The 21,724-nt window shown below is 45.2% G+C and overlaps 1 protein-coding gene across 2 annotated transcripts in view; it reads left to right on the plus strand.

Moving 5' to 3' along the window:
- The window catches only part of sytl3 (synaptotagmin-like 3), a 175,760-nt gene extending 158,714 nt beyond the window's left edge, over positions 1-17,046 (plus strand). The window contains exons 12-13 of one of the 2 annotated variants that reach the window (XM_048536633.1): positions 15,805-15,975; positions 16,810-17,046. In XM_048536633.1, coding sequence (XP_048392590.1) covers positions 15,805-15,975; positions 16,810-16,833 — 195 coding nt within the window. In that variant the 3' untranslated portion in view covers positions 16,834-17,046. Of the gene's footprint in view, positions 1-15,804; positions 16,009-16,809 lie in introns of those variants that run through there. The other variant, XM_059648822.1, reaches the window with a different exon arrangement.
- Positions 17,047-21,724: the final 4,678 nt, after the last annotated feature.

Consider the following 21,724-nt stretch of genomic DNA (forward strand, 5'->3'; position numbering starts at 1 on the left):
CTAAGGTCGGTGGAGTTGTGGATAGTGACGAAGGATGCTGTAGGTTTCAGAGAGACATAGATAAGCTGCAGAGCTGGGCTGAGAAGTGCCAAATGGAGTTTAATGCGGACAAGTGTGAGGTTTGTGGAATGCGCTGCTGGTAGTGGTAGTGGAGTCAGATACTTTAGAGACTTTTAAATAACTCGGAGATAGGCACATGGAGGATAGTAAAATGTCGGGTATGCAAGGTAGTTTGATCCTAGTAGGATAATAGGTCGGCATAACAGTGTGGGCTGAAGGGCCTGTACTGTGCTGTACTATATAGAATATAGATACATAGAACATTACAGCACAGTACAGGCCCTTCGGCCCTCGATGTTGTGCCGACCTGACATACCGATCTGAAGCCCATCTAACCTACACTATTCCATGTACATCCATATGCTTGTCCAATGACAACGTAAATGTACTTAAAGTTGGCGAATCTACTACCATTGCAGGCAAAGCGTTCCATTCCCTTACGACTCTCTGAGTAAAGAAACTACCTCTGACATCTGTCCTATATCTTTCACGCCTCAATTGAAAGCGATGCCCCCTTGTGCTCACCATCACCATTTAGGAAAAAGGCTCTCCCTATCCACCCTATCTAACCCTCTGATTATTCTTTATGTCTCAATTAAGTCACCTCTCAACCTTCTTCTCTCTAATGAAAACAGCCTCAAGTCCCTCAGCCTTTCCTCGTAAGACCTTCCCTCCATACCAGGCAACATCCTAGTAAATCTCCTCTGCACCCTTTCCAAAGCTTCCACATCCTCCTTATAATGCAGTGACCAGAACTGTACGCAATACTCCAAGTGCGGCCGCACCAGAGTTTTGTACAGTTGCAGCATAACCTCTTGGTTCCGGAGCTCAATCCCTCTATTAATAAAAGCTAAAACACTGTATGCCTCCTTAACAACCCTGTCAACCTGGGTGGCAACTTTCAAGGATCTGTGTAAATGGACACTGAGATCTCTCTGTTCATCTACACTACTAAGCATCTTATTATTAGCCCAGTACTTTTCCTTCCGGTTACTCCTACCAAAGTGCATCACCTCACACTTGTCCGCATTAAACTCCATTTGCACCTCTCAGCCCAGCCCTGCAGCTTATCTATGTCTCTCTGAAACCTACAGCATCCTTCGTCACTATCCACAACTCCACCGACCTTAGTGTTGTCTGCAAATTTACTAACCCATCCTTCTACGCCCTCATCCAGGTCATTTATAAAAATGACAAACAGCAATGGACCTAACACCGACCCTTGCGGTACACCACTAGTAACTGGTCTCCAGGATGAACATTTCACATCAGCTACTACCCTCTGTCTTCTTTCAGCAAGCCAATTTCCGCTCCAAACTGCTATATCTCCCACAATCCCATTCCTCCGCATTTTGTACAATAGCCAACTATGGGGAACCTTATCGAACACCTTGCTGAAATCCATATACACCACATCAACCGGTTTACCCTCATCTACCTGTTTGGCACCTTCTCAAAGAACTCAATAAGGTTTGTGAGGCATGACCTACCCTTCACAAAACCTAGCTGACTATCCCTAATCAATTTATTCTTTTCTAGATGATTATAAATCCTATCTCTTATAACCTTTTTCAACACTTTACCAACAACTGAGGTAAGGCTCACTTGTCTATAATTACCAGGGTTGTCGCTACTCCCCTTCTTGAACAGGGGAACCACATTTGCTATCCTCCAGTCGTCTGGCACTACTCCTGTAGACAATGACGAGTTAAAGATCAATGCCAAAGGCTTGGCAATCTCCTCCCTGGCTTCCCAGAGGATCCTAGGATAAATCCCATCCGGCCCAGGGGACATATCTATCTTCACACTCCGTAGGATTTCTAATACCTCTTCCTTGTGAACCTCAATCCCACCTAGTCTCGTAGCTTGTAACTCGGTATTTTCCTCGACAACATTGTCATTTTCTAGAGTGAATACTGTCAAAAAACATTCATTTAGTGCTTCCTCTATCTCCTCTGACTCCACACACAACTTCCCACTACTATCCTTGATTGGGCCTAATCTTACTTTCGTCATTCTTTTATTCCTTAAATACCAATAGAAAGCCTGAGGGTTTACCCTGATCCTATTCACCAACAACTTCTCATGCCTCCTCCTGGCTCTTCTAAGCTCTCTCTTTAGGTCTTTCCTGGCTACCTCGTAGCCCTCAAGCGCCCTAACTGAGCCTTCACATCTCATCCTAACATAAGCCTTCTTCTTCCTCTTGACCAGAGATTCCACTTCATTCGTAAACCACGGCTCCCGCGCTCTACAGCTTCCTCCCTGCCTGACAGATACATACTTATCTCGGACACACAGGAGCTTTTCCTTGAATAAGCTCCACATTTGCAGAGATGCAGAGATGGGCTGAGAGGTGGCAGATGGAGTTCAACCTGGATAAATGCGAGGTGATGCATTTTGGAAGGTCGAATTTGAAAGCTGAGTACAGGATTAAGGATAGGATTCTTGGCAGCGTGGAGGAACAGAGGGATCTTGGTGTGCAGATACATAGATCCCTTAAAATGGCCACCCAAGTGGACAGGGTTGTTAAGAAAGCATATGGTGTTTTGGCTTTCATTAACAGGGGGATTGAGTTTAAGAGTCGTGAGATCTTGTTGCAGCTCTATAAAACTTTGGTTAGACCGCACTTGGAATACTGCGTCCAGTTCTGGGCGCCCTATTATAGGAAAGATGTGGATGCTTTGGAGAGGGTTCAGAGGAGGTTTACCAGGATGCTGCCTGGACTGGAGGACTTATCTTATGAAGAGAGGTTGACTGAGCTCGGTCTCTTTTCATTGGAGAAAAGGAGGAGGAGAGGGGACCTAATTGAGGTATACAAGATAATGAGAGGCATAGATAGAGTCGATAGCCAGAGACTATTTCCCAGGGCAGAAATGGCTAGCACGAGGGGTCATAGTTTTAAGCTGGTTGGTGGAAAGTATAGAGGGGATGTCAGAGGCAGGTTCTTTACGCAGAGAGTTGTGAGAGCATGGAATGCGTTGCCAGCAGCAGTTGTGGAAGCAAGGTCATTGGGGTCATTTAAGAGACTGCTGGACATGCATATGGTCACAGAAATTTGAGGGTGCATCCATGAGGATCAATGGTCGGCACAACATTGTGGGCTGAAGGGCCTGTTCTGTGCTGTACTGTTCTATGTTCTATGTTCTATTTCTAATGTGCCCATCCCCTGCAGTTTCCTTCCCCATCTTATGCTCCTTAAATCTTGCCTAATTTCATTGTAATTGCCTTTCGCCCAGCTATAACTGTTGCCCAGCGGTAAACACCTATCCCTTTCCATCACTAAAGTAAACATAACAGAATTGTGATTGCTATCACCAAAGTGCTCACCTACTTCCAAATCTAACACCTGGCCGGGCTCATTACCCAGTACCAAATCTAATGTGGCTTTGCCCCTTGTTGGCCTATCTACATACTATGTCAGGAAGCCCTCCTGCACACAGTGGACAAAAACTGACCCATCTATAGTACTCGAACTATAGTGTTCCCCGTCAATATTTGGAAAGTTGAAGTCCCCCACGACAACTACCCTGTCTCTCTCACTCCTATCGAGAATCATCTTTGCTATCCTTTCCTCTACATATCTGGAACTATTCTGAGGCCTATAGAAAACTCCCAACAGGGTGACCTCTCCTTTCCTGTTTCTAACCTCAGCCCATACTACCTCAGTTGACGAGTACCCAAACATCCTTTCTGTAACTGTAATACTGTCCTTTACCAACAATGCCACACCTCCGCCCCTTTTACCATCTTCTCTGTTCTTCCTGAAACATCTAAATCCCGGAACCTGCAACAACCATTCCTGTGAGAGATAATGGGAACTGCAGATGCTGGAGAATTCCAAGATAATAAAATGTGAGGCTGGATGAACACAGCAGGCCAAGCAGCATCTCAGGAGCACAAAAGCTGACGTTTCGGGCCTAGACCCTTCATCAGAGAGGGGGATGGGGAGAGGGAGCTGGAATAAATAGGGAGAGAGGGGGAGGCGGACCGAAGATGGAGAGTAAAGAAGATAGGTGGAGAGAGTATAGGTGGGGAGGTAGGGAGGGGATAGGTCAGTCCAGGGAAGATGGACAGGTCAAGGAGGTGGGATGAGGTTAGTAGGTAGCTGGGGGTGCGGCTTGGTGTGGGAGGAAGGGATGGGTGAGAGGAAGAACCGGTTAGGGAGGCAGAGACAGGTTGGACTGGTTTTGGGATGCAGTGGGTGGGGGGGAAGAGCTGGGCTGGTTGTGTGGTGCAGTGGGGGGAGGGGACAAACTAGGCTGGTTTAGGGATGCAGTAGGGGAAGGGGAGATTTTGAAACTGGTGAATTCCACATTGATACCATATGGCTGCAGGGCTCCCAGGCGGAATATGAGTTGCTGATCCTGCAACCTTCGGGTGGCATCATTGTGGCAGTGTACCCGGTGCGGCTTCCTCTACATTGGGGAAACCAAGCGGAGGCTTGGAGACCGCTTTGCAGAACACCTCCGCTCAGTTTGCAACAAACAACTGCACCTCCCAGTTGCAAACCATTTCCACTCCCCCTCCCATTCTCTAGATGACATGTCCATCATGGGCCTCGTGCACTGCCACAATGATGCCACCCGAAGGTTGCAGGAACAGCAACTCATATTCCGCCTGGGAACCCTGCAGCCATATGGTATCAATGTGGACTTCACCAGTTTCAAAATCTCCCCTTCCCCTACTGCATCCCTAAACCAGCCTAGTTCGTCCCCTCCCCCCACTGCACCACACAACCAGCCCAGCTCTTCCCCCCCACCCACTGCATCCCAAAACCAGTCCAACCTGTCTCTGCCTCCCTAACCGGTTCTTCCTCTCACCCATCCCTTCCTCCCACGCCAAGCCGCACCCCCAGCTACCTACTAACCTCATCCCACCTCCTTGACCTGTCCATCTTCCCTGGACTGACCTATCCCCTCCCTACCTCCCCACCTATACTCTCTCCACCTATCTTCTTTACTCTCCATCTTCGGTCCGCCTCCCCCTCTCTCCCTATTTATTCCAGCTCCCTCTCCCCATCCCCCTCTCTGATTAAGGGTCTAGGCCCGAGACAACTATTCCTGTCCCTGCTCTATCCATGTCTCCGAAATGGCCACAACGTCGAAGTCCCAGGTACTAACCCATGCTGCAAGTTCACCCACCTTATTCCGGATGCTCCTGGTGTTGAAGTAGACACACTTGAAACCAATTTCTTGCTTGCCGGTGCCATCTTGCGTCCCTGAAACTTTATTTCAGACCTCCCTACTCGCAACCTTTTCTATACTCGAAGTACAATTTTGGTTCCCATCCCCCTGCTGAATCAGTTTAAATCCACCTGAATAGCCTTAGCAAATTTCCCCCCAGTTAATCAGTACCTCTCTGGTTCAGGTGAAGACCATCCTGCTTGTAGAGGTCCCACCTACCCCAGAAAGAGCCCTAATTATCCAAGAATCCAAAACCCTCCCTCCTGCACCATCCCTGTAGACATGTGTTCAACTCCTCTCTCTCCCTATTCCTCACCTCACCAGCACGTGACACGGGCAACAAACCAGAGACAGCAACTCTGTTCGTCCTAGTTCTCAGCTTCCATCCTAGCTCCCTGAATTTCTGCCTTAAATCCCCATCTCTCTTCCTACCTATGTCATTGGTGCCAATGTGGACAACGATTTGGGGCTGCTCCCCCTCCCCTTAAGGATCCCAAAAACACGATCAGAGACATCACGCACCCTGGAACCTGGGAGGCAACACACCAACCATGAGTCTCTCTCGTCCCCACAGAACCTCCTATCTGTCCCCCTAACTATGGATTCCCCAATGACTACTGCTCTGCTCCTCTTGCCCGTTCCCTTCTGAGCAGCAGGGACAGACTCTGCGCCAGAGATCTGTGCCCCACAGATTTCCCCTGGTAAGTTGTTCCCCCCAACAGTATCCAAAACGGTATACTTATTGTGGAGGGGAATGGCTGCAGGGGATCCCTGCACTGCCTGCTGGTTCCCTTTCCGTCCCCTGACTGTAACCCATCTGCCTTTTTCTTGTACCTGATCGGTGACTACCTCCCAGTGACTCCTCTCAATAACCCCCTCTGCCTCCTAAATGATCCGAAGTTCATCCAGCTCCAGCTCCAGTTCCCTAACGTGGTTTTCGAGGAGCTGGAGTTGGGTGCACTTCCCACAGATGTAGTCAGCAGGGATACTAGTGGTGACCCTTACGTGCCACATTCTGCAGGAGGAACATTCAACTGCCCTGACCTCCGTTCCCATTGTTCTAAATTCCCAAAAAGACTGTTAAAAAATAAAGAATAAAAAATAAACTTGTTACCTTACCAATCAGGCGCACCGAACCTTTTTTTTTTGCTTAGAGGAGGAGGATGGGTGGGAGACACTACCAGAGTAGTGTTTCGGATAACGCAACCACACAAATATATTAGTGATAATGGGAATTGCAGATGCTGGAGAATCCAAGATAATGAAATGTGAGGCTGGATGAACACAGCAGGCCCAGCTGCATCTCAGGAGCACAAAAGCTGACGTTTCGGGCCTAGACCCTATTCCTCCGCCTCCGCCGCATCTGCTCCCACGATGAGGCATTCCACTCCCGCACATCCCAGATGTCCAAGTTCTTCAAGGACCGCAACTTCCCCCCCACAGTGGTCGAGAATGCCCTTGACCGTGTCTCCCGCATTTCCCGCAACACATCCCTCACACCCCGCCCCTGCCACAACCGCCCTAAGAGGTTCCCCCTCATTCTCACACACCACCCCACCAACCTCCGGATACAACGCAACATCCTCCGACACTTCCGCCATCTACAATCCGACCCCACCACCCAAGACATTTTTCCATCCCCACCCCTGTCTGCTTTCCGGAGAGACCACTCTCTCCGTGACTCCCTTGTTCGCTCCACACTGCCCTCCAACCCCACCACAGCCGGCACCTTCCCCTGCAACCGCAGGAAATGCTACACTTGCCCCCACACCTCCTCCCTCACCCCTATCCCAGGCCCCAAGATGACTTTCCACATTAAGCAGAGATTCACCTGCACATCTGCCAATGTGGTATACTGCATCCACTGTAGCCGGTGTGGCTTCCTCTACATTGGGGAAACCAAGCGGAGGCTTGGGGACCGCTTTGCAGAACACCTCCACTCAGTTCGCAATAAACAACTGCACCTCCCAGTCACAAACCATTTCCACTCCCCCTCCCATTCTTTAGATGACATGTCCATCATGGGCCTCCTGCAGTGCCACAATGATGCCACCCGAAGGTTGCAGGAACAGCAACTCATATTCCGCTTGGGAACCCTGCAGCCCAATGGTATCAATGTGGACTTCACCAGCTTCAAAATCTCCCCTTCCCCCACTGCATCCCAAAACCAGCCCTGTTCGTCCCCTCCCCCCACTGCACCACACAACCAGCCCAGCTCTTCCCCTCCACCCACTGCATCCCAAAACCAGTCCAACCTGTCTCTGCCTCCCTAACCTGTTCTTCCTCTCACCCATCCCTTCCTCCCACCCCAAGCCATACTTCCATCTCCTACCTACTAACCTCATCCCACCTCCTTGACCTGTCCATCTTCCCTGGACTGACCTATCCCCTCCCTACCTCCCCACCTATACTCTCCTCTCCACCTATCTTCTTTTCTCTCCATCTTCGGTCCGCCTCCCCCTCTCTCCCTATTTATTCCAGAACCCCCACCCCATACACCTCTCTGATGAAGGGTCTAGGCCCGAAACGTGAGCTTTTGTGGTCCTGAGATGCTGCTGGGCCTGCTGTGTTCATCCAGCCTCACATTTCATTGACACAAATATATTACCTCACTTACTCAGCAGTCCCGTGTCCGCTCCTGCTCAGCGTACCTCCGCCTATTCATGAGGTAAGCTTTTTATAGTTTCAAAAACAGAGACTCACCAGCTTCCCAACAGGCCCCTGGTCTAAGCTCCCGCTTGTGCTTCTGCTCAACCAGAAATGGAAGGCACCGACACTTGAGGTAATCTTTTTACAGATTCAAAAACAGTGACTCACCGGCTTCCTGACAGGCCCCTGGTCCAAGCTCCCGCTCTCGCTGCTACTCAACCAGAAATGGTACTGTTCTGTGTTCTATGTTCTTTGATAAGGTTCTACATGGTAGGCTGCTCTGGAAGGTTAGATCATTTGGAATCCAGGGAGAGCTGGCAAATTGGATACACAATTGGCTTGATAGTCGGAAGCAGAGGATAATATTGGAAGACTGCTTGTCTGACTGGAGGCCTGTGTCTAGTGGTTTTCCTCAGGGTTGGTGCTGGGCCCATTGCTGTTTGTTATCTATGTTGATGACTTGGATGAGAATGTACAAGAAATTGTTAGTGAGTTTGCAGATGACACTAAAATTGGTGGTATCACGGACAGTGAGGAAGGTTATTAGAAATTGCAGCAGGATCTTGATCTGCTGGGGAAGTGGGCCGAGAAATAGCAAATAGAGTTTAGTGTAAATAAGTGTGAGGTATTGCGTTTTAGAAAGTCAAATCCAAGTAGGAGTTGCATGGTGCATAGTAGGGCCTTAAGGAGTGTAGTGGGAGTGAAGGACCTTGGAGTTCAGGTGCATGATACTCTGAGAGTCACAGATAGACAGGGCAGAGAAGAAGGCTTTTGGCACATTGGCCTTCATCAGTCAGAGTATTGAGCATAGAAGTTGGGAAGTTATGATGCAGTTGTGCATGATGTTGACGAGGCTGCACTTGGAGTATTGTGTTTAATTTTGGCCACCTTGCTACAGGAAGATGTCATTAAACTGGTAAGAGTGCAGAAGCAATTTATAAGGATGTTTCCAGGACTCAAGGGACTGAGTTAAAAGAGAGAGGTTGGTCAAGTGAGGACATTTTTCTTTAAATGATAGGAGACTGAGGAGGGATCTTATATAAGTGTAAAAGACCGTGAGAGGCATGGATAGGGTGAATGCACCCCATCTTTTTTCCCAGGGATGGGGAATCGAGGATTAGAGGTCATCAGTTTATGGTAAGAGGGGAAAGAATGTGTGGCAACCACCTAGAAACTGATATCCATTTCAAGCCCACCGACTCCCGCAGCTACCCAGAATACACCTCCTCCCACCCCACTTCCTGTAAAAATTCCATCCCCTATTCCCAATTCCTTCGACTCCACCACATCTGCTTCCAGGATGAGGCATTCCACTCCTGTGCATCTCAGTTGTCCTCGTTTTTTAAGGACCACAACTCCCCCTAAACCACCCCCCCACCCCCCCAGTGGTTGAGAATGCCCTCGACTGTGTCTCCTGCATTTCCCGCAGCTCATCCCTGCCCGGAATAACCACCAAAAGAGAATCCCCCTCGTCCTCATGTACCACCCCGCCAACCTCTGGATCTAACGCATCATCTTCTGACACTTCTGCCATCTGCAATCTGACCACACCACCAAAAACATTTTTCCCTCCCCACACTTGACTGCTTTCCGGAGGGACCACTCTCTCCATAACTCCCTTGTCCGCTCCACACTCACCTCCAACCCCACCACATCAAGCACTTTCCCCTGCACTGCAGAAAGTGCTACACTTGCCCCCACACTTCCTCCCTCACCCCCATCCCAGGCCCCAAGAAGACATTCCACATCAAGCAGATGTTCACCTGCACATCTGCCAATGTGGTGTACTGCATCCGCTGTACCCGTTGTGGCACCTCTACATCGGGGAAATCAAGCGGTGTCTTGGGACTGCTTTGCAGAACACCTACACTCGGCTTGCAATAAACGACTGCACTTCCCAGTCACAAACCATTTCAACTCCCCCTCGCATCCCTTAAACAACATGTCCATCCCGAGCCTCCTGCAGTGCAACAACAATGCCACCCAAAGGTTGCAGGAACAGCAACTCATATTCCGCTTGGGAACCCTGCAGCCCAGTGGTATCAATGTGGATTTCACAAGCTTCAAAATCTCCCCTCCCCCTAGTGCATCTCAAAACCAGTCCAGCTTGTCCCTGCCTCCTTAACCTGTTCTTCCTCTCACCTATCCCCTCCTCCCACCTCAAACTGCACCTCCATTTCCTACCTTCTAACTTTGTCCTGCCCCCTTGACCTGTCCATCTTCCCCGGACTGACCTATCCCCTCCCTATGGCCCCACCTACACTAACAGGCACAGGCTCCATTCCTGCCCCTTTAACTTGTCTGTCTCCTCTCCACCTATCTTCTCCTGTATCCATCTTTGATCCACCTCCCTCTATCTCCCTATTTATCTCAGAACCCTCTCCCCATACCCCTTTTTAGATGAAAGGTCTAGGCCCGAACGTCAGCTTTTGTGCTCCTCCGATGCTGCTTGGCCTGCTGTGTTCATCCAGCTCCACACTTTGTTATCTCAGATTCTCCAGCATCTGCAGTTCTCATTATCTCTGTCACATTTGTCTTCCCTTTTATACCGTCTTCCAAACTTCTCATTGTTCTTCCATCTCTTATTTGTTCATTTCCCTTCTAAAAACTGGAAGTGCAGCTGGTTCTCACTTGTAGACTGATATTTGAAATGTTACCTCTTTTCCTGCTTATCTTACTCTCTATCCCCTTTTTGTCATTGGGTATCTTTAGCTTTGCTTGCCTTACGTTTACCTTTTGTGGGAATGTGCCTCGACTGTACTGAAATCTATCCTCCTGAAATGCAGCCCATCGTTTTTTTAGGGTTTTGCCTGCTAATTCATGATTCCATTTTATATGGAACAAATATGTTTTTATTCCTGAAATTGGCCTTTCTCCAATCTACTATTTTTGCTGCAGGTTGAAGTTTATTGTTCACACAACTAATCTAAACTTTATTATGGTGTTCTTTAAATCTTCCTTAGCTGATATTTGATCCACCTGTCATTCCCTGGAATCAGATTCAGCAATATCTCCTTTGTCATTGGCTCTGATTTGAAGTGATCAAGAAACCTCTCCTGGACACGTTTTGGAAACTCGTCACACTTTTATGCTATCTCCTTTACACTGTTCCTACCTAAGTCTATAATTTGGGTAATTAAACTCCCCATTGTTAGCATTCTATAGTTTCTGTACCTTACAATATTTTCTCTTTAAATTTTCTGTGCTATCTCTGTTGTAACACTGTGTAGAATATAATCCGTGGTCTAAAGGTACCTGTATTCTTTCTTAAATTCTCTCTGCTGTTTGATTCCAAAGCCAAGGAAGTTAATACGAGTATTCAGTTGACAGAAAAAGCATATGAGGAGGTAAAAGTCATTGATAGCCCCAAAGACCTGGATAAATTCAGAATCCAGCAAAATAAGACCAAATAGAACATAGAACATAGAACAGTACAGCACAGAACAGGCCCTTCAGCCCATGATGTGGTGCCGACCATTGATCCTCATGTATGTATTAAATGCCTTCTGGAAATTCCAAGTACAATTCATCTACGGGCTCTTTATCCATAGCATATTACTCCTTCAGAGAATGTCAATAATTTGGTTAAACATGGTCTTTTGAGACCATAACATCTCCAAGTTTTACTGAATTTTTCTAAAGTGAGCAAATATAAATTTCACTAATAACCACAACATCCCCAAGCCATCCACCCCAAGAGGCTGAAGTTCAACATTTAATGTTGTTGTTTCAATTTGTTTAAATGTTAGTGGAGAAGTTAAAATTCCATTCTGGAATTGTGGATTCTCAATCAAAATTTCAAATAAAGATCTTACTGCAGATTTAAAGCATCATATAAGGCAAACTCTTAAACATTTATCTGGCACGTGCATTTTGCTGGCTAGATCAAGCATCTACTGCCCTTGAGATGAAGAGATTGGCTGCCTTCTTGAACTTCTGCAGTCCATTTGGCGTAGGCACACCCACAGTGCTGTTAGAAATTGAGTTCTTGAATTCTGACCCAGTAACATTAGATAATAAAGACAGAGAAAATAAACAATGAGGCAAACTGGAGCAGAATATAAAATCTGGTATTAAGAGCTTCTTTAAATATATCAAAGAAAGAGAGAGACATCCAAATGTGCATTGGCCCCTTAGAAAACTAATCTTGGGGGACATATGTTGGAAGCGAGGAAACGGCAGAGGAATTAAACAAATCTTTTGCATCATTCTTTATGTTGGAAGATCTTGTGAACACTAATAAATACAAAGTAGGACTTAAAGAAGTAGTATTAGACAAACTAATGGAGCTAAAGGCTGATAAGTCCTTTGGCATGTATGACCTACATCCTAGGTTCCTAAATGAGAGGTTGCTGAGCTAGTGAATGCATTGCTTGTTATTTTCCAAACATCATGGATTCTGGAGAAATACCAGAGGATTGGAAAACTGCCATTGTGACACCCTTATTCAAACGGGACGGAGGCAGATAGCAGGTAACTATGGGCTGATTTAGCCTAACAAGTCAGGTTAGAAAAGTATTGGAATCAATTTTAAGGAAATAATAGCAGAACTGTTGGAAAATCAACCTAATCAAATAGTTAGTATGGCTTCATGAAAGAGAAATCATGTCTGATTAATTTATTAGAGTCTATCAAGGAAGGCTTAACAAGCGTGGATAGAGAGGAACCATTGATGTGCTGTATTATGGACTTCCACAAAAAGTTAAGTCATAAGGTAAGGCCCATGGTGTTGGAGGTAGTATATTGGCACAGGTAAAGAATTAACTAATGGGCAAGAAAAGCGAGTGGGGATATAAGGTTCACTTTTAGGCTTGCCATCTGACAAGCAGGGTTCCACAGGGATCAATGCTATTTACAATATACATTAATGATGTGGAGAAAGGAAGCGAATGTACTGTAGCCAAATTTGCATGACGCAAAAATAAGTAGAAAGGCAAGTTGTGAGAGAGATACAAATGGTTTAGAGACAGATATTGATGGGTTAAGTAAGCTGGCAAAAAGTTGGTGAATGGACCATAATGTGAGAAAATGTGAAATTGTTCATTTTGAAAGGGAGAGCAAAAGAATAGTATTATTTAAATAGAGAAACACTGCAGAAAGCTGCAACACATAGGGACTTCAGATACTTGTGTACAAAACACAGAAAACTAGCACAAAGGTGCAAGCAGGTAATCAGGAAAAATAATGCATGTTGTCAAGGGAGTTGGAGTGTATGAGTAAGGAAGTCTTACTGCAATTGTACAAGGTGCTGGTGAGACCACATCTGCAATATTGAGAGCAGTTTTGTCTCCTTCTTTAAGGGAGGTATGATCCCCAGAATTGAGGGATTGCCTTATAGATGGGAAGCACTGGTCCAGTGGTATTATTGCCGGACTGTTTGTTAATCCAGTGACCCAGATAATGTTCTGGGGGCCTGGTTTCGAAAGCTGCCATGTCAGATTGTGGAATTTGAATTCAATAAAATATCTGGCATTAAGAATCTATTGAAAAACATGAACACATTGTCAGAAAAACCCATCTGGTTTGCTAATGTCCTTTAGGGAAGGAAACTGCCATCTTACCAGGTCTGGCCTACATGTGATTCCAGACACACAGTAATGTAGTTGACTCTGAACTGCCCTTTGGGTAATTAGGGATTGGCAATAAATGCTGTCTGGTCAGCGATGCCCTCATTCTGTGAATGAATAAAATAACTCTATTCATTGGAGTTTGGAACAATGAAAGGTGATCTCATTGAAACATACAGGATTCTTGACGGGGTAATTGGTGATAGGATGTTCCCTCTCATGGGAGAGTCTACAACAAGACAGCTTTGCTCAGCCAGTTTATCATGGAATCTCTGCAGTGTGGAAACAGGCCCTTCGGCCCAACAAGTCCACACCGATCCTCAGAACACTCCACCCAGACTCATTCCCCCGTAACCCACCTAATCTACACATCCCTGAACACTATGGGCAATTTAGCATGGGCAAGCTGCACATCTTTGGACTGTGGGAGGAAACTGGAGCACCTGGAGGAAACCCACACAGACACTGGGAGAATGTGCAAACTCCACACAGACAGTCGCCCAAAGGTGGAATCTAATCCAGGCTGCTCATGCTGTGAGCCACCGTGCCACCCATTTTTATTCTAACAATGAAACAGATGAATGAAACAATGAAAAATTGTTTCATTGTTAATTTAAGACTGAGATGAAAAGGAATTTCTTCTTTTGGAGGGTTGTGAGTTTTTGGAACTCCTTACCTCAGAGCTTACCACCCTTACAGGGTGGCAGAGTGGTTCGATGGTTAGCACTGCTGCCTCATAGCACCAGGGGCCCGAGTTCAGTTCCACCCTCAGGTGACTGTCAGTGTGGAGTTCTCCCGGTGTCTGCATGGGTTTCCTCTGGGTACTTTGGTTTCCTCCCATGGTCCAAAGATGTGCAGGTTAGGTGGATTGGCTGTGCTAAATTGCCTGTAATGTTCAGGGATGTGAGGCTTAGGTGTGTTATATGGTGATGGGTCTGGTGGGATGCTCCAAGGGTCAATGTGGACTTGTTGGGCCGAAAGACCTGTTTGCACACTGTTGGGAGTCTATGTGAAAAGCTGGAAAGGACTGGAATGTGAGGCATATCAGATCAGTCATTATTTTGCTGAATGGTGCAGTAGGCTTGAGGGGCTGAACTGCCTATGCTTGTTCTTATTTCTAAGTCTACGTTGTTGATGTCATTGATGTGTGTCTGGAATTGGAGGTTATTGCCCATTCTGCCAATAGGCACATGTGCAGTATCACTGTTGGTTGTATGTCCAAAGAATACTCGCACCATTCTTGATTTTGCCACTCTAGTCACCATCCCAGCTGCTTTTCCCAGGGAGTGGCTGCCCCAGCCCTGAACCCACCATTGCCTTCCTCCTATTAGCTGCACTGCTGTCTGTTGTTTGTGGGGAACAGTAAGTAATGTTGGAATATGGCAGTGAGGAGTCGGACTGATTTGTATTGTGATCAATGGATTTGAGTTGAAACGACCTAAAACATTTGAAAATAAACCCTTTTATTGGTCCTATTCTTTGATGCAGCAGTTACCTAATTAGCAGTATTGCTAATATGGTGTCATTGGTTCTGTAACTAGGTAGTAAATAAGTTCTGGGTAATTGAAGTGGCTGTAGACACAGTCTTTTCAAAATGCATTCATTAAGGTATAGAACATAGAACATAGAAAAGTACAGCACAGTACAGGCCCTTCAGCCCATGATGTTGTGCCGTGGAATAATCCTAATCCAAAAACAAAATAATCAAACCTACATTCCCCTCAATTCGCTGCTGTCCATGTGCATGTCCAGCAGTCACTTAAATGTCACTAATGACTCTGCTTCCACGACTACCACTGGCAAAGTATTCCGTGCACTCTCAACTCTCTGGGTGAAGAACCTCCCTTTGATGTCTCTTCTATACCGTTCTCCTAACACCTTAAAACTATGACCCCTCATGGCAGTCAATCCTGCCCTAGGGAAAAGTCTCTGGCTATCGACTCTGTCCATGCCTCTCATTACCTTGTACACCTCAACATAAGAATTAATACACAAAGCTAGAAGTCATAAGGTAGAAGGAATAAGTCAGAAATTTTGAGGCTGGCACGTTGCCTTTAGCAATATACTACAAGAATCAGCAATTGGGCATCAGGGATTCACACTTAGATTGTATTTAGAAAATATTATCTATACTTCTTGGGTCCAAAATGAATGGCTTCACATTTCCCAACATAACATTTCTTTGCCATAGCTTTGCTCACTTGTTTAATCTATCAATGCCGCCTTGGAACTTATAATTTTTGTCTACACCACTCAGTGAACCACAAATTCAATGTTGCTAGCTAAGATATTATAAAGCAGGTTGTTAATTTCAAAAATTTAATATTTTATTTTGTATACCACAGTACAATATTGAAAGATCACAGTTGGACACGAGGACTCTTCATGTCTCCGTTTGGCACTGTACAATGCTCAAACGGAAAGTGTTTTTGGGGGAGTTGCTGATTCCTTTTGTGGATTGGAAGTTTGAAGAGAATTTCACTCAGTCATATAACTGGTACCACCTACGAGACAAGGTAATAATGGTGCTTAATCCTGAATTTCATTGAAGAATGTTTGCATGCATTTTTGATCACAGTATTATCTTCATACCCTACAGGTCTCAGGTTATTTGTAAAGTTTTAAATATAAATTTAAACAGAAAGGTAAAAATTTCTAATGTTTCAATCATGAGATTTATAAGAATGTCACTGTTTGAACTGTATCTTTATGGTGAAATGACCTGCTCTGTAGTCTAGCTGGCAACAAACCTGGTTGGTTTGGCTTTTAAAGATTAAATGTGGCTCAGCTTACTTTATTGAGGAGATAAACTGCTACCTTTGCATCAAGTTCTAACAGTGGTAGTAGATTCGCCAACTTTAGGTGCATTTAAGTCGTCATTGGATAAGCATATGGATGTACATGGAATAGCGTAGGTTAGTTGGGCTTCAGATCGGTATGACAGGTCGGCTCAACATCGAGGGCCAAAGGGCCTGTACTGTGCTGTAATGTTCTATGTTCTAACAGTGGATATCCTGAGATTCTCTAAAATCTTGGAACGGTTCTGAGAAGGTCACTTTGTAAACATTTGTATGTTAAATTGTATATTTGCTTCCAATATAAAGCAAAGTTGGGATTTAAAGAATAGATAGTTGATGTTTTTAACTGCATATAAAGCCGACACTATTCACATTACCATAGAGGTGTATTTTTGAGTTAAGAAGGATCTAAGATATCCCAATTAGTCACAGCTAAGGTTAATCTGTCAACATGCAGGAGAAGCCAAAAATGTCAGTGGTTCACCATGCAGGACTGCAGTTCTGAAGAAGGGTCACTGGACTTAAAACATTAACTCTGTTTTTTCTCCATAGATACTGCCAGACCAGAAGAATTAGGCCAGCCCAGTAGCTTTAGGTAAAGATAACAGTTTACATGAATATTTGCACCCTGAAAGACATTTCTGGAATTAAATTTTCAGGCTGCGAAAGGAATGATTGGAAGGAAACCCTCAGAAGCTTAAAAACGTTTGGATTGATTCTAGTAGATTTACTACTACTTAAAGAACATGTAATGTGTACTTTATAGATCATTTTCAATTGTGTTAAAAATTATGTTTTATTGCTTAAAGTATGAATTGCCAACAAAAGAGCTACTTAGTATTTTTAATCTGTCTGTTACTAAAAACATCTTAAGATGTGAAATCTTGTGTTATCCATTCACCTATTTAACTGGATGTTTGAATTTTTAAAAGTCTTTACAAGGATTACATGAAGTTAATGCATCCATAGAAAATAATGTAAAATGCTTATATAAATGCTTTACAATGGTGGTTACACTGACTGTACAATTGTCATGCAAAAACCACAACTCTTCCAAAATAGATTGGGGATAAGATATGAGACATATTGAACCACACTGTATCAACTCTCCATTGTATATAGAAGCAAAGTTTCCAGAGTCTTATCAGACCACAGCACAGCTCTCTCGTTGGAGATGAAATGCACTTCAGAGAATCGGTGTGGACTTTGAGATAGAGTCATAGGGCCTGTCTCCATGCTATAGGACTGTTCGGCCTAAACTTGTGCATGTTGACCAAAATGTCTACCCACACTAACCCCATTTCCCTGCACTTGGCCTACATCCTTCTAAACCTTTCCTATCCATGTATTTGTCCAAATGCCTTTAAAATGTTGTTAATGTACTGCCTCAACCACTTTACTGGCAGCTCATTCCATATGCATACCATCCTCTGTGTAAAAACAAAGTTGCCCCTCAGCTTCCCAAATATTCTCTTCCCTCTTAAACTGATGCCGTCTAGTCCTCAATTTCCACAACCCTGGGAAAAAGACTAAGTGTATTCACCTTATCCATTGCCTCTCATGGTCTTATACATAACTATAAGACTCCTCTCTCAGTTTCCTATGCTCTAACGAAATGTCCTAGCTTGTCCAACCTCTCCCTATAACTCAGTCCCTTGAGTCCTGGCAACATCCTCTTCTGCGCTCTTTTCAGTTTAATAACATCCTTCCTATAGCAAGGTGACCAAAACTGAACACAATACTGTAAGTGCAGCCTCACCAGCACCCTGTACAATTGCAACATAACTGCCCTGTACTGTGATATGGACTGTCCCCAAGATATTGCCACTAACTTCCCCAAGTTCCCAAGTCTTCATGTCTTTCTCCACGGTAAACATAGAGGAGAAATATTCAATGAGGGCCTCGCTCGTCTCCTGCGGTTTCACGTATATATGTCTACTTTGGTACTCGAGAGGTCCTATTTTCTCTCTGTAGTTCTTTTTCCTTTAATACACTTAAAGAATCTCTTTGAATTCACCCTAATCTTCTTAGCCAAAGGTATCTCATGTCCACTTTTTTGCCCTCCTGGTTTCCTTCTTCATTAAACTCCTGTATCCCCTGTATATCTCCAAAGATTCCCTTGATCCCAATTACCTGTACCTGAGTGAAGCCTTCTTTTTTCTGGTCAAAGCCTCGATATCTCTTGTCATCCAGTGTTCCCTATTCCTGCCAACCTTGCCTCCATCCTCACAGGAACATATAGACAGTGAACTCTAGCTATCACACTTCATAACTGCCTCACATTCTACATAGCTATGGAGAAGGAGAGGATTAGGCAGAATGGGAGGATATTTAATTGGGGAAGAGGAAACTATGATGCGATTAGACATGAGTTAGGAAGCATGGACTGGGAGCAGTTGTTCCATGGTAAGGGAACTATAGACATGTGGAGACGGTTTAAGGAACAGTTGTTGGGAGTGATGAGTAAATATGTCCCTCTGAGACAGGCAAGAAGGGGTAAGATTAAGGAACCTTGGATGACGAGAGCGGTGGAGCTTCTAGTGAAAAGGAAGAAGGTAGCTTACATAAGGTGGAGGAAGCTAGGGTCAAGTTCAGCTGGAGAGGATTACATGCAGGCAAGGAAGGAGCTCAAAAATGGTCTGAGGAGAGCCAGGAGGGGGCACGAGAAAGGCTTGGCAGAAGGAATCCGGGAAAACACAAAGGCATTTTACACTTACGTGAGGAATAAGAGAATGGTCAAAGAAAGAGTAGGGCCGATCAGGGATAGCATAGGGAACTTGTGTGTGGAGCCTGAGGAGGTAGGGGAAGCCCTAAATGAGTTTTTTGCTTCTGTCTTTACGAAAGAAACGAACTTTGTAGTGAATGAAACCTTTGAAGAGCAGGTGTGCATGCTGGAATGGATAGAGATAGAGGAAGCTGATGTGCTGAAAATTTTGTCAAACATTAAGATTGACAAGTCGCCAGGCCCGGATCAGATTTGTCCTCGGCTGCTTTGGGAAGCGAGAAATGCAATTGCTTCGCCACTTGCGAAGATCTTTGCATCCTCGCTCTCCACTGGAGTCGTACCTGAGGACTGGAGAGAGGCAAATGTAATTCCTCTCTTCAAGAAAGGAAATAGGGAAATCCCCGGCAATTATAGACCGGTAAGTCTCACGTCTGTCGTCTGCAAGGTGTTAGAAAGGATTCTGAGGGATAAGATTTATGACCATCTGGAAGAGCATGGCTTGATCAAATACAGTCAACACGGCTTTGTGAGGGGTAGGTCATGTCTTACAAACCTTATCGAGTTTTTTGAGGATGTGACTAGAAAGGTTGATGAGGGTCGAGCTGTGGATGTGGTGTATATGGACTTCAGTAAGGCATTTGATAAGGTTCCGCATGGTAGGCTCATTCAGAAGGTCAGGAGGAATGGGATACAGGGGAACTTAGCTGCTTGGATACAGAATTGGCTGGCCAACAGAAGACAGCGAGTGGTAGTAGAAGGAAAATATTCTGCCTGGAAGTCAGTGGTGAGTGGAGTTCCACAGGGCTCTGTCCTTGGGCCTCTACTGTTTGTAATTTTTATTAATGACTTGGACGAGGGAATTGAAGGATGGGTCAGCAAGTTTGCAGACGACACAAAGGTCGGAGGTGTCATTGACAGTGTAGAGGGCTGTTGTAGGCTGCAGCGGGACATTGACAGGATGCAGAGATGGGCTGAGAGGTGGCAGATGGAGTTCAACCTGGATAAATGCGAGGTGATGCATTTTGGAAGGTCGAATTTGAAAGCTGAGTACAGGATTAAGGATAGGATTCTTGGCAGTGTGGAGGAACAGAGGGATCTTGGTGTGCAGATACATAGATCCCTTAAAATGGCCACCCAAGTGGACAGGGTTGTTAAGAAAGCATATGGTGTTTTGGCTTTCATTAACAGGGGGATTGAGTTTAAGAGTCGTGAGATCTTGTTGCAGCTCTATAAAACTTTGGTTAGACCGCACTTGGAATACTGCGTCCAGTTCTGGGCGCCCTATTATAGGAAAGATGTGGATGCTTTGGAGAGGGTTCAGAGGAGGTTTACCAGGATGCTGCCTGGACTGGAGGGCTTATCTTATGAAGAGAGGTTGACTGAGCTCGGTCTCTTTTCATTGGAGAAAAGGAGGAGGAGAGGGGACCTAATTGAGGTATACAAGATAATGAGAGGCATAGATAGAGTTGATAGCCAGAGACTATTTCCCAGGGCAGAAATGGCTAGCACGAGGGGTCATAGTTTTAAGCTGGTTGGTGGAAAGTATAGAGGGGATGTCAGAGGCAGGTTCTTTACGCAGAGAGTTGTGAGAGCATGGAATGCGTTGCCAGCAGCAGTTGTGGAAGCAAGGTCATTGGGGTCATTTAAGAGACTGCTGGACATGTATATGGTCACAGAAATTTGAGGGTGCATACATGAGGATCAATGGTCGGCACAACATTGTGGGCTGAAGGGCCTGTTCTGTGCTGTACTGTTCTATGTTCTATGTTCTATGTTCTAAAGCCTCCCACTTGTCAGACGTTCCTTTGTCTGTAAACAAACTAATACAATCAACCTCTGCAAGCTCCTGTCTCATTTCATCAAAGTTTGCCTTGCTCTAATTTTGAACTTAAACCAGTTTTGTATTTTTCCATAGCTATTTTAAAATTAATAAAACTATGGTCACTGGTTCCAAAGTGCTCCCCCACTGTCACCTAAGTCACCTGTCCTGCCCTGTTTCCCAGGAGTAAATTGAGTTTTTTCCGCTTCCCAAGTAGGGCCCTCTATATACTGCTTTAGAAAACCTTCCTGAACACATTTAACAAATTCCACCCCATCTAAGCTCTTAACGCTATGGCAGTCCCAGTCTATGTTAGGAAAATTAAAATCTCCCACTGTGATAATCCTATTCCTCTAAAATGTGTCTGCAATATCCCTGCATACTTGTTCCTCTAATTCCTGTGGACTGTTTGGGTATCCATATAAAGTCACCATCCCCTTCTTATTTCTTAGCTCCACCCACAAAGCCTCACGGAACAATCCCTCAGTTATTTCTTCTGTGCCTAGTGCTGTGGTATTCCCCGTGGACACACGTTGTTGACTTCACTGTATACTGCAAACCAATCATCCAAGCTAACTGGTCCTCTCTCACATATTAGGTATGAGATGTATAGTGGTGAATAGAGCAGTATCAATTATTGTTATGGCTAACCTGGTAGCATTCTCACCTCTGAGTCACAAGTTCTGGGATCAAATCCCACTCCAGAACAGAACCTGAGGCAGATAACCCAGCGCAGTGCTGTGGGAGTGCTGCACCTTTGGAGGTCTTTTAGATAAAACGTTAAACCAAGGGGAGGGTGTAAATGACCATCTGGAACTATTTTAAAGAAAACTGAATGGATTATCTTTGGTACAGTGATAGTAGGAACTGCTGTTGCCAGAGAATCTGATGTAACATGGTGTGAAAATGGATGAACACAGCAG

The sequence above is a fragment of the Stegostoma tigrinum genome, chromosome 9 (assembly GCF_030684315.1).
Source record: "Stegostoma tigrinum isolate sSteTig4 chromosome 9, sSteTig4.hap1, whole genome shotgun sequence".
NCBI lineage: Eukaryota > Metazoa > Chordata > Chondrichthyes > Orectolobiformes > Stegostomatidae > Stegostoma > Stegostoma tigrinum.